Consider the following 12,947-nt stretch of genomic DNA (forward strand, 5'->3'; position numbering starts at 1 on the left):
GGGAACAAGTATAAGCAAGCCACATTGCAAGCCTGACTGATACTCTTAAACTGGTTGTTAGTGTAATTCTTGGCGCACTTAGGATTGATCAGAAATTTTTGCCCTGTGTTGAAGCACGAATTGCTTTCCATCACAGCAGAAAATGAAAGAGGTGGGAGCAGCATTTCATGGGAATGGGGGGAAGAATCCAACCACAGCACTTGAAAGGGAAGGGACAAGAGGAGATTCATGGCATTAATGGATAAGGGAAAAATTGTGCCAATTTGAACTGTGGGTGCGATGAGAAGGTTGCTTAGGTTAAACTGTAGAGTCCTGGGGATGAAGGGTAGAATGACCATAATTGTGGGGGAAAGAACTGAGATTTGTAGTGGCAGAAGTGATGCCTGCACTGAGTTGGGAAACTGAAAGGGAAGGTGGGTCACGTAACCACTGTGAATTGGGAAGAGTGACTGTTAAAGTAGCCCTGGAGAAGCTAGGATCCGGCTGGTCTATTGGAAACCCAAATGTCACTTTTTCTTCTTTTTTAAAGAACAAAAAGAGGATTAGTGGGGATACAGAAGTCTCAATAGATTTGGGCAATTAAAACCACGCTCCACTGCACATTCAGCATAAATAGCTATGTTAACATCATGAGCTTGTATTCAGCAGTTTTGGAACAGCCTCTCCATTTGGGGCTATGTTAACTTTTGCCAGTTTCTAAATTGGTGTTTATGTTAACTTACAATATTAAATACATCTGACAAATATATGATAATATATACATGGAACTATTTCTCTTAAAATGTTTAACCGTGGGTGGATTTGCCCTCAACACTGTGTCCTGATGCAGTGGTCAAGCTTCCGAAAGTTGAATAAGATAAGCACTGATGCCAAACGTTCACTTAAGATGTTATTAATCACTCTCTACCTAAAGCTGTGATATGTACATGGCCTTGTGGGGAACATCTCATCTTACATGAAGACAGTCAGCACAGATAATGTTCAGCACTGGCTAGAATTCAGATCTGCATTTGGCATTTCAACATAAAAGAAACTTAAAAGCCAACTAGCTACAAGATAGACAGACAACTATGAGAGAATGTCCATCTTCTTTGTGCATTCTTTGAAGTTATACACCTATTTATGGAGTTTCAGAAGGAATTTGATAAACTACCACATAATAGACTTGTCAGTAAAATGGAAGGTTAGAAAGATAGTTTGAGCGTTGATCCAAAGTAGCCTAGGAGACCTGACGTTAAAAGGCTATATTTGAAACAGGAGGAAAGTAAAACAGTGATCTCCTCCAGGGCTGGTATTAAGATCATTTTTTTAACATATGTTCATGACCTGGACCTAGGTGCAAGGGTATAGTTTCAAAGTTTGCAGATGACATAAAGATTTAAAAAGTAGTAAACTGTGAGGAACATGATAAAATAAAAATTTCAGGAGGACTTTTGTTTTATTCATTCGTGGTAATGGACGTCATTGGCTGGCTAGCATTTGTTGTCCAACCCTCGAGAGAGTGACGATTTCTTAAATCGCTTCAGTCCAATGTGCTGTGGGTTGACCCTCAATGCTATTCAGGAGGGAATTCCAGGTTGTTAGCCCAGTGACTGCAAAGGATTGGCAATATATTTCCAAGTCAGGATGGTGAGTGGCTTGGAGGGAATTTGCAAGTGGTGGTGTTCCCAGGTATCTGCTGCCTTATTCTTCTATATGAAAGCGGTCATGGGTTTGGAAGGTGCTGCCTAAGGATCTTTGGTGAATTGCTGCAATGCATCTTGTAGATAGTACACATTGCTGCTACTCAGCGTCGGTGGTAGAGGGAGTGGATGTTTGTGGACGTGGTGCCAATCAAATGGATTGCTTTGCCCTGGATGATGTCAAGCTTCTTGAGTGTTGTTGGAGTTGCATCCTTCCAGGCAAGTGGGGAGTGTTCCATCACACCCTTGACTTGTGCCTTGTGGATAGTGGACAGGCTTTGGGGAGTCAGGAGGTGAACTACCCGCTGCAGTATTCCTAGCCCCTGACCTGCTCTTGTAGCCAGTGTGTTAACGTGATGAGTCCAGTTGAGTAGATTAGGAGATAAAAAAGGCATATAAAAAAGGCAATATTATAATAATCATGGGGGACTTCAATATGCAGGTGGACTGGGAAAATCAGGTAGGTAGTGGATCCCAAGAAAAGGAATTTGTGGAATGTCTAAGAAATTTTTTTTGGAGCAGCTTGTGACAGAGCCTGCTAGGGAACAGACTATTCTGGATTTGGTGATATGTAATGAGACAGACTTGATTAGGGAACAAGGTGAAGGAGCCCTTAGGGAGCAGTGACCACAATATAATAGAATTTACCCTGCAGTCTGAGAGGGAGAAGCTGGAGTCAGATGTAACAGCACTACAATTAAATAAAGGTAACTACAAAGACGTGAGGGAGGAGCTGGCCAGAGCTGATTGGAAAGGGAGCCTAGCAGGGAAGACAGTTGAACACATACGGCAGTGTTTTTTGAGAGTTATTCGGGAGGCACAACAGAAATTCATCCTGAGGAGGAGGAAACATACTAAGAGGAGGATGACACATCCATGGCTGACTAGAGAAGTCAAGGACAGCATGAAAGCAAAAGAAAAAGCATACAAAGTGGTGAGGATTAGTGGGAAGCCAGAGGATTGGGAAGTCTTTAAAAGTGAGCAGAGGATAAATAAAAAAGCAATCGGGGGGAGAAGATGAAATATGAGTGTCATTCAGCTAATAATATAAAAGAAGATAGGAAGAGTTCTTTTCAATATATAAAAGATAAGAGAGGGGCAAAAATAGACATTGGACCACTGGAAAATGAGCTGGAGAAGTAATAATACGAAACAAAGCAATAGCAAAGGAACTGCATCAGTCTTCACTGTAGAAGACACCAGTGGGATGGCAAGGCTCCAGGAGAATCAGGGGGCACAGGTGAGTGTAGTGGTCCTCACTGAGGAGAAGGTTCTGGGGAAACTGAAAGGTCTGAAGGTGGATAAATCTCCTGGACCAGATGGACTACACCCCAGGGCTCTAAAAGAGATAGCTGAGGAAATTGTGGAGGCGGGGGGGTACCAGAGGATTGGAAAGCAGTGAACATAACACCGCTGTTTAAGAAGGGTGGGAGGCAGCAGACAGAAAATTATAGGCCAGTTAGCCTGACTTCGATCATTGGCAAGACTTTAGAGTCTATTATTAAAGATGAAATCAGAGTACTTGGAAGTGCATGATAAGAAAGGACTGAGTCAGCATGGCTTTGTCAAGGGGAGGTCACGTCTGACAAATCTGTTAGAGTTCTTTGAGGAGGTAACAAGGAAGTTATATAAAGGAGAGCCAGTGGACGTGATTTATTTAGATTTCCAGAAGGTCTTTAACATGGTGCTACATAGGAGATTGTTAAATAAGTTAAGTACCCATGGTGTTCAGCGTAAGATCCTGGCATGGATAGAGGACAGGCTGACTGGCAGAAGGCAGAGAGTGGGGATAAAGGGGCCTTTCTCAGGATGGCAGCCGGTGTCTAGTGGTGTGTCTCAGGGGTCAGTGCTGGGACCACAACTTTTCACAATACTCATTAATGATTTGAAAGAAACATAGAAACCCTACAGTGCAAAAAGAGGCCATTTGGCCCATTGTGTCTGCACCGACCACAATCTCACCCAGGTCCTAACCCCATATACCTACATATTTACCCGCTAATCCCTCTAATCTACGCATCTCAGAATATTAAGGGGCAATTTTAGCACAGCCAATCAACCTAACCCTCTTTGGCACAAAGATGGCACCTAGCACATCTTTGGACTGTGGGAGGAAACCCACACAGACATGAGAGGAATGTGCAAACTCCGCACAGACACTGGAGGAAGGAACTGAAGACACTATTGCTAAGTTTGCAGATGATGCAAAGATATGTAGAGGGACAGATAGTATTGAGGAAGCGGGGGGGGGGAACACACGACTGTAGAAGGACTTGGACAGGTTATGAGAGTGGGCAAAGAAGTGGCAGATGGAATATAATGTGGAAAAGTGTGAGGATAGGCACTTTGGAAGGAGGAATGGAGGCATAGACTATTTTCTAAATGGGGAAATGCTTAGGAAATCAGAAACACAAAGGGACTTGGGAGTCATTGTTCAAAATTCTCTTAAGGTTCAGTCGGCAGTTGGGAATGTTAGCATTAATGTTGAGAGGGCTAGAGTACAAGAATAGGGATGTACTTCTGAGGCTGCATAGGGCTCTAGCCAAACCCCATTTGGAGTACTGTGAGTAGTTTTGGGTCCCTTATCTAAGGAAGAACGTGCTGGCCTTGGAAAGTGTCCAAAGGAGGTTTACAAGAATGATCCCTGGAACAAAGGGCTTGTCATATGAGGAATGGTTGAGGACTCTGGGTCTGTACTTGTTGGAGTTTAGAAGGATGAGGGAGGATCTTATTTTAAATTCACAGGATACTGTGAGGCCTGGATATAATGCACATGGAGAGGACGTTTCCACTAGTCGGGAAAACTAGAACCAGAGGGCACAGCCTCAGGCTAAAGGGACGATCCTTTAAAACAGAAATCAGCAGGAATTTTTTAGGCAGAGAGTGGTGAATTTGTGGAACTCTTTGCCGCAGAAGGCTGTGGAGGCCAAGTCATTGTGTATTTTTAAGACAGAGATAGATAGGTTCTTGATTAATAAGGGGATCAGAGATTATGGGGAAAAAGCAGGAGAATGGGGATGAGAAAAAAAAAATCAGCGATGATTGAATGGCGGAGCAGACTCGATGGGCTGAATGGCCTAATTCTGCTCTTATGTCTAATGGTGTTACCGTCACACAAGTGAAAATGGGCAGGTCAAATTTAATGTATATTGGAAGGGAAAATAAGAAGAGAATATAAATTATAAATTATTAACAGCTGCATTGGAATGGTAAAACTCTTTGGGGTTCACAAGCAAAGATCTCCACGGGTCTAGGACAAATTGATCAGGCTCTTTGACAAGCATACATGATTCTGGCTTCATAAGTAGAGGCATTCAGTACTAAAACAAGAACTTTATACTAAACATCCATAAATCGATAGTTAAGCCTCAGCCGGAGTATTGAATCCAATTTTGGCACCCACATGCAAGGAAATATGTCAAAGCCTTAGGGAAGGTGCAGAGGAGATGTACAAGAATGGCACCAGGGCTTAGGGACCACGTTTGGGCAGATCAAAAAAGCTGGGATTATTCTTCCTCCTAAAAAAATTAAGAGATGACTTAATAAGCGTGTTCAAAATTATGAGGGAGTTTGATGGAGTAGCTAGTGAGAAGCTTGTGTTTTTTTCTACTGGCAGCAGGCTGGTAACCAGAGAACACAGATTTAAGACAATTAGCAAACAATCCAGGGGGAGAATGAGGAGCAAACTTTCTTACTCAGTGAATTATGGTCAGGAATGCAATCCCCAAGAGGCAAGTGGAAGCAGATTCAATGATTACGTTATAAATGGAATGGAACATCTCGTTGAGGAAGAGGAATTTGCAGGAAAAAGAGGAGTGGGACTAATTAGATTGCTCTTTCAAAGAGGCTGCACAGGTAGGGTGAACTCACTGTGTTTGTGCTGCATAGATCGTTGTTAGAAATTTGCTACTTCTAATAGTGCAAAGCTGTAAACATTACTGATCAAAATGTAATGCTTAAACCATTAAAGGGACTCGCTCATGTGAATTTGTTGCAGAATAAAACAATTCTATGAGTTTTGGAAAGTTGCCTAGTATTGAATTTTGAACAGATTCTGTTTCCAATTTAGAATCAACCGCATCTAAGAGCCTCGACATTCTGGAAAAAACAAAGCTTGAAAAATATCACTAAAGGAAAACTGCAATTGTGAAAACAGTATTTAAAAAGAAAATCTCAATTTAGACAGCATTGTCTGGTGATATATTAAGCGTACAGCATATGGATAGTCGCAAAACAATGCATTTCCCATTTGTTTTCTGCATGACCGAAGTTTCATCTCAATTTATTTTTGACTGTTTTCCTCACAACGTGAAGGCTCTCTACCTCGCAGAAAATGTTTTGCTTGTTGTGCACAGGAGTGTCAGAAATCAAATGAACCTTCTGAGCTGTGGACCCATCCCATTTAACATATCTACCTATGAAACATGAGCATTGAGCTTGGTAAGTATCAACCTTTGCCCGAGTTGCTATTCCTTTCCAGTATCAGAATTTCCTACTCAACCAGAAGAGCAAAAAGTCCTGCAGAACACATATACAATATTGCTGTTAATAGGCTGGTGAGCTTGATTTATTGCAGGTCTTTATCTTAAAAAAAGTGCAATAAGTTGACACAACCATTTTTATCTCATATGATTAAGATAAGAAATAGGTATATGAGTTGGCCATATGGATCCTTTGAGCCTACTCCACCATTCAATAAAATCATGGATGATCCTGGACCTCACTATTCCACTTTCCTGTTCAATCCCCATATCCTGGCTTCCCCTAGAATCCAAAGATCTATCTCAGCTTTAAATATACACATTGACCATACATCCAGAGTTCTCAAAGTTAAAAAATTCCAATGATTTTTAGCTCTAAGTGAAGAAATTTCTCTGCATCTGTCTTAAGTGATTGGCTCCTTATCTGAGGCTACACCCCCTAGTTCTAACTCTTCAGTTAGGGGAGAAACAATCTCTCAGCAAATAACTATAAGCTCTTGAGAACCTTAGAAGTTTCAATGTGGTTATCTCTCATTCTTCGAAAATCCAGAGGGTATAGGTCCAATCTCTCATCACAGGCCAAGCCTATTGGTTAGTGTATTGACCCAAACAGGTGCCAGAGTGAAGCAACTAGGGGAATTTCTCAGTAATTTCATTGCAATGTTAATGTAAGCCTTATTTGTGACTACTTTAAGCCTCTCATTCCAAGGACTAATTTGTATGTTGCTTCTACGACATGTATACCCTTTCTTAGGTAAAGCCACCAAAATACAGTACTCTCAGAGTGGTCTCACAAAAGCTCGCTATCAAGTCACTGGGAAACCCACGGGAGGGGGTGCACTACTGGTGGGACCAGAGAGTGCCATCAATGTGAATGACCGGAGAGTTCCAGCTGATATTTTCTGATTCGCCTTTATCTATCTTGTTCATTACATCCTCAAAAAACTCTAATAGCCAGAGGAAAGCTTCATGAGGTTTTTAATACACCAGGTTTACTTTACAAAATTGGTATTAGATTTTTATGAAGTTATATATAAATGACTCATTTGTCTTCTCTTGCAGCACTCTGAAGTGAAGCAGAATTGAACTGATGTCTGCGCCGTCTGTTGCAGAAAAGAGACAACCATATGACTTTCATCAACCGAATACTGAAATACCTGAAGGCGTCCAATTGCAACAAGGCAAAATTTACTGTTTTGTCCGCCATCTGATTCTTCCTCTGGAAGGGTCATTCCTGCCAAAGAACAAATATTTCACGCTGTCATTAATAAGAAATATCATCACTTTTACTATCACTTTACTCTGGTTGAACTCTGAAAATATCCATTTTGGACACAGAAACAAACAAGTTGACCTCATTCAGGCAAAGTCTCCGAATAGTTTATGCAACAAAATAACGCTCCAGGAAATATCTTTCACTGTCATATTACGTTTGCCTAATTAAATTGCAAAATGTGATTAATTGATCAGATTTATCGGTGGCCAACTACCCCTACATCCAACTTCCTAGTGAACAAGTAGATATGGAGTTCTGCTACGTACCGCAGCACCAAGAGATCTTGTGGTTCACAAAAGGTTGTGATGGGACAGTGATCACCTGCTGCACGAGAGGTAAAAGTGATCAAAAACAATGCTCAACCAGAAGCAAGAGTTGGGTATTAAGGGTATTCAGAAAGGAGAGAGGTGGTGTGGTTTATAGAGGGAACTAGTGTGTGGAGCCAAAGACAGCCACAAACAGAGGGGGAATGGCTCAAAGCCAGTGGATCGAAGAACTGGAGGAGCATTTGTAAAGTTGAAGCAGCTGGTAAGAACTGCAGGGAAGAGGGGGTGGGAGTGCCAGGACCCTGTAGGGATTTAAACACAAGAGTCAGAATATTGAGATGTTTGAAGAAAGTTTCAATTATTGCTAATGCCTATTTAAGGACTTTTCCTCAGGAGAAGATAAAAGGCATAACGGCTGGCTACGCTGATGAAGCAGTGGAGAACAAGAGGTTAAAAACGGCATGCGTCGAAGGATGGCAAAAACTGCTCCCTGACTAGTAAAAATCCATCAATCAGAAAACTAGGTTTCTTATTAATCCTCCAGGCCTGAAGCTTTATCAGCTTGAAGTGGCTGAATTCATTCTTGCACACAAGCACAAAGGAGGAGGAATTAACAGCGGCTTCAGAGAATGGATCAAAGAAGACAGCAAGCTGCTTCTCCACACCATTGTATAGTGCATTTAAATAACAAAACATTAGGATTCTAATAGAACCAAATCTAAAACCAATCAGATATAATGCACCATATGCTTTTATATTAGTGGGCCAGGTACCCTCAATTGAGGAGCCAATGCTTAAGTGAGTGCCTATTACATTATGTTATCAAGTTACTTACCAGCAGCATTCAATTACTGAGAAATTACAGTACAACACTTGCAAAATATTCAGCAGAACTTTTTTTAGGCAAGAAGATTTAAAACGAAATTGAACACTATTATTTTTACAAAAGGGAAACAATTTCACGTTATTTAAATGTTATTTTACTGGATTGGAGATGCAAAGTCAAAGTGTATGCTAAATAGGAAGTGATTCATGCAATTATTCATGGCGGAAATGAGTGAAAAGGCCTCCCTGCTAGGGCAGCAGTGTTTAGACCTGAATTAAAGGAAGGTAATTGTACACAGAATTCTACCAGCACTTACAACCAATCAAAAATTCTGCATTCCTCCAGCTTTAGTCTCTTGTGCATTTTTCACTTTCTTCATTGGCAGCTTTACCTTCAACTATCCAGACTTTAAACTCTGGAATTCCCTGCCTCTCTCTATCTCTTCCTTTAAGATACACCTTAAAAACTACCTCATTGATCAAATTTTTAATTCACCTGTCCAAATATTTTCTTTGGTTCTGCTTGAATCTTTTTCTGATTACATTCCTATGAAGTTCCTTGAGAAGGATTCTTAAGTGCAGCGTGTAAATTTATGTTGTTCTGACTTTTTAAACAGACACTGATTGACAAACATTGACACTGGCTCTCTCATTTCAAAGATACTTCAATTAGTATAACGCTACAAACAAAAGTTTCTAATTTCCTTATTCATGAACCAAGTATCAGTACAGTATTTCTTAAAATTTCACATTGTCAGGTGATTTAAATTAGGCATGCTTAACACTGAATTCTGGGACTTGGCTTTCATTCCATGGTCCCGATCCTGAGTATCGGGCTGAATTACAGGTTAGAAACCTGGAACTGCTAGCAGTGGGACCTTGGAAGCAAGTTTTGAAGAGGCGTCCTTCAGTCATTTCTAATGTCATTTTGGACATTAGAAATTTCAATTACTGAAAAAAAATGGTAGCAGAATTCTGCTTATTTCATAGTTCTGAGAGAAAGGCAAATAACAAAATTCCAAAAGTATTGAGCAACAACAGGATAGATAGCAGTCTGTGCAGCAACAATCAAAGGCAGCACCAGCAAATTAAATCATTTTGAGCCCTCATTCTCCTTAATTTTACCACCCCTATTCAGAATGAATACATCATGCTCCTGCTCTAATCTACTACCAGTGTCACTTCTGATACAAGTAAGGTAATTAAGAAAATTTAAAAGTTGAAGAAGGAGCCAAACGGATTACAGGCCTGAGTATTTCATCACTTAACTGGTAATACAATACATTCATAGGGAGCTAATTTACGTGGAATAAACCGGCACAAAACAGCTACACATGACTTCAGAACGAAAAAAAACCTCCTTTATTTTTACTGAAGAAACATCACCCAATTCAATCAGGAAAAGTGCTATATAAGCATGATGTACTTTCAGAAGTAACTGAAAAAGTATTGTTTGAAAGTCTGCTTTAACTTAGTGAATTTGAATGAAACCTAGAGAAGGATTAACAATTGACAGTAGGGACGAAACCAGTAGACACTTGTTAAGGGAATGATGTTGGCTAGGAGATGGAAAGCAAGGAATACACTGCCTCACAGATCAACGCTCAGCTCTCTTCTGTGGTCAAATTCACAGACAACGTAGGGACACAATTTCATAGTTTGTAGTTAAACAGTGAGGATGATAATCACAGACTTCAGCAAGATACTTAACACTGGCAAAATAGGCAGACAGATGGCAGATGGAATTTTATAAATGCAATTGTGAAATTATGCATTTCAGGAAAGAGAAGGTAATATAAACTAAATGTCAAATTCTGAAGTGGGTGAAGGAACAGAGAGCTGGGTGATTGCATATACAATAGTAGGACTGTTAAACATGCAGAATCCTTGGCTTTAGGAACAGAAGACAATAGCAAGTAAGCTGCAGTAAATGTTTATATGCTAATTCAATGAGGCCGCAGCTGGAGTATTAGATCCAATTCTGGCCACCATACTTTAAGAAGGATGCCAAGGCAATAGGAAGTATACATAGGAGATTTATTATAATGATACTAAGCATGTAAGACTTCGGTTACATGGAGAGTCAAGAGAAGCTTGGCTTGTTCTCCTTACTGAAAAGAAAGTAATAAAAGTGTAATAAAAGCGTACACGGTGGTAAGCACTGCTGCCTCACACTGTCAGGGACCCGGGTTCGATTCCCAGCTTGGGTCATTGTGTGGAGTTTCCACATTCTCCCCGTGTCTGCTTGGGTTTCCTCCAACAGATGTGCAGGTTAGGTGCACTGGCCATGCTAAATTCTCCCTCAGTGTACCCGAACAGGCACTGGAGTGTGGCAACTAGGGGATTTTCACAGTAACTTCTTTGCAGTGTTAATGAAAGACTACTTGTGACTAATAAATAAACGTTAACTCAAAATTATGTGGGGTTTGCATAGAATAAATCAGAAGATCATAAAAAATAGGAGCAGGAGGATTTTGCCCATTGTGCCAGCTCTGCCATTCAATAAAATTATGGTTGGGCTAATGATGGCCTTAACTGCACTTTCCTGCCTGTTCCCCATAACCCTCACTCCCTTGTCAATCAAACATCAGTTTTGAATATATGATCCAGTTTCCATTGCTCTCAATGGAAGAAAACTCCAAAGGGCAAAGTTCAGCTGACAGAACTGCTTCCTGATCTCTGACTTGGATGGGAGATCCTCATTTTAAACTGTGTCCCCTAATTCCAGATTCTCCTGTGAGGGGGAAAAGGGGGGCGGGGGGGGGAATTGTTTCCATTGACAAATGGGAAAGTAACTAGAGAGCACAGAGTTAAGAAAATTGGCAAAAGAACCAGAAGGGAACCAAGTTCTCCTTTTACATAGCAAGTTATGATAATCTGGAATTCAATACTTTAAATTGTGGTGGACGCAGACCAATAGGAACTTGCAAAAAGGAATTGGATAATATATTTGCAGAGGCAATCTTTGCAGGGCTATAGGGAAAGCATTGAGAAGTTGGACTAATTGGAAAGTTCAAGCATGATTAACCAAATAGCTCCCTTTCGTACAAGAAGATTCTACAATTACAGCATGAGGTGCAAACAATAAAATAGCTGCCAACATACAACTTGAATTAAAATCAAATTGGTAGGCAAGAAGAATAATGATGCACAAAATCCTAAGGTTAAACTGTCACGCATTGGATGAGAAATGGATTATAAAGGAGCTTTATGATCTCAGTAAGTTAAGTGACAACTGGAAAGAGATCTAGTTGACTGGCATGTTCAGTCATTACGCAGCAGCGATTAGTAAAACAACAGTATTAGAACACTGAAATATAGTGTCCCTGCAAATCACTCCTTAATATTGTATTAACAGGGTACAAGGTCAACAAAGTACAAGAGAAACATATAAGATCCAGAAGTAGTGTGAAGATATACCATGTTCCTGACGCACGATGTGAAAGAATTGACTTACGAAGATTGAAGAAACTTTAGTCACGGGGCTAGAGGGAGCTGATAACCAAATTTAATGATATTAAAAATGAAAGACAATAAATAATTCTGAAAGCAAAACGAACTTTAAAGAGAACATTTTTAGGATTGAATATACTATGTCAGAAAATGTGAACTAGAATATTTTAGTATAAAAGTAATAATTACACTGACTAAATGGGGTTTGGATTGATGAGCAAAAGCTCATTTGGATTTGAGGCTGGGGTCAGGTTCACAATGTTAAAAACAGTGCCTCAAGTGAATAATTCCATGAGCATATTAACTGAACACTAGGTTTTACAGTAGGTAGTAGAAATGAATTTATGATGTAATGGTGAATATGTATAAAACCTTACAAAGACCATGGTTAGAATACTAGGAGCAGTTTTGGACTCTGTACTGTAGGACGATTGCTGAGGTAATGCAAGGTTATAATGCAGATTCACCTGATATGAGGAAATGTAAATGTAAAGAATGGTTTTCAAAAATGGGACTGTTTCATTAGAACAGGAGAGATAAACTGGGATCTGATAGAAGTGTTTAAAATTAAGAAATGGGACATAGTGGATAAAAGCAGAATTTTCCCAGTGATTAACTGGATTATGGAACAATGCAATGGTGACAATAAAAATACTTACATAAAGAGCTTTCCGTGGCTTCAAAACAGCCAAATGCTTTACAGCCAACCAAGTCCTTTTGAAGTGTAGTCACTATGGTAATATAGGAAATGGTTCTACAGGCTGCAGCGTGACCTGGTCAGATAATTTGTTGCTGTAATGTAGGTTAAATGTTAAATACTGGTCAGGCGCCAGGAATGACTCCGTTATTCTTTTTCTGAAACAGTGCCATAGCATCTTTTCTGTCCACCTCAGAGAGCAGACAGGTCCTTGATTTAATTTCTCTCCCTTAGTCCTGTACCAGAGAATCAATCTAAATCTTTGTG

The 12,947-nt window shown here is 40.2% G+C and overlaps 1 protein-coding gene across 5 annotated transcripts in view; it reads right to left on the reverse strand.

Moving 5' to 3' along the window:
* arnt2 (aryl-hydrocarbon receptor nuclear translocator 2) overlaps window positions 1–12,947 on the reverse strand; it is a 369,880-nt gene that overhangs the window by 149,552 nt on the left and 207,381 nt on the right. For all 5 annotated transcript variants that reach the window (XM_080214131.1, XM_080214130.1, XM_080214133.1 and 2 more), the window contains one exon: window positions 7,321–7,397. In XM_080214131.1, the coding sequence (XP_080070257.1) occupies window positions 7,321–7,397 (77 nt within the window). The remainder of the gene's footprint in view (window positions 1–7,320; window positions 7,398–12,947) is intronic.

Source organism: Carcharhinus amblyrhynchos, chromosome 28 (assembly GCF_965287045.1).
Source record: "Carcharhinus amblyrhynchos chromosome 28, sCarAmb.v2.hapA, whole genome shotgun sequence".
Classification (NCBI taxonomy): domain Eukaryota; kingdom Metazoa; phylum Chordata; class Chondrichthyes; order Carcharhiniformes; family Carcharhinidae; genus Carcharhinus; species Carcharhinus amblyrhynchos.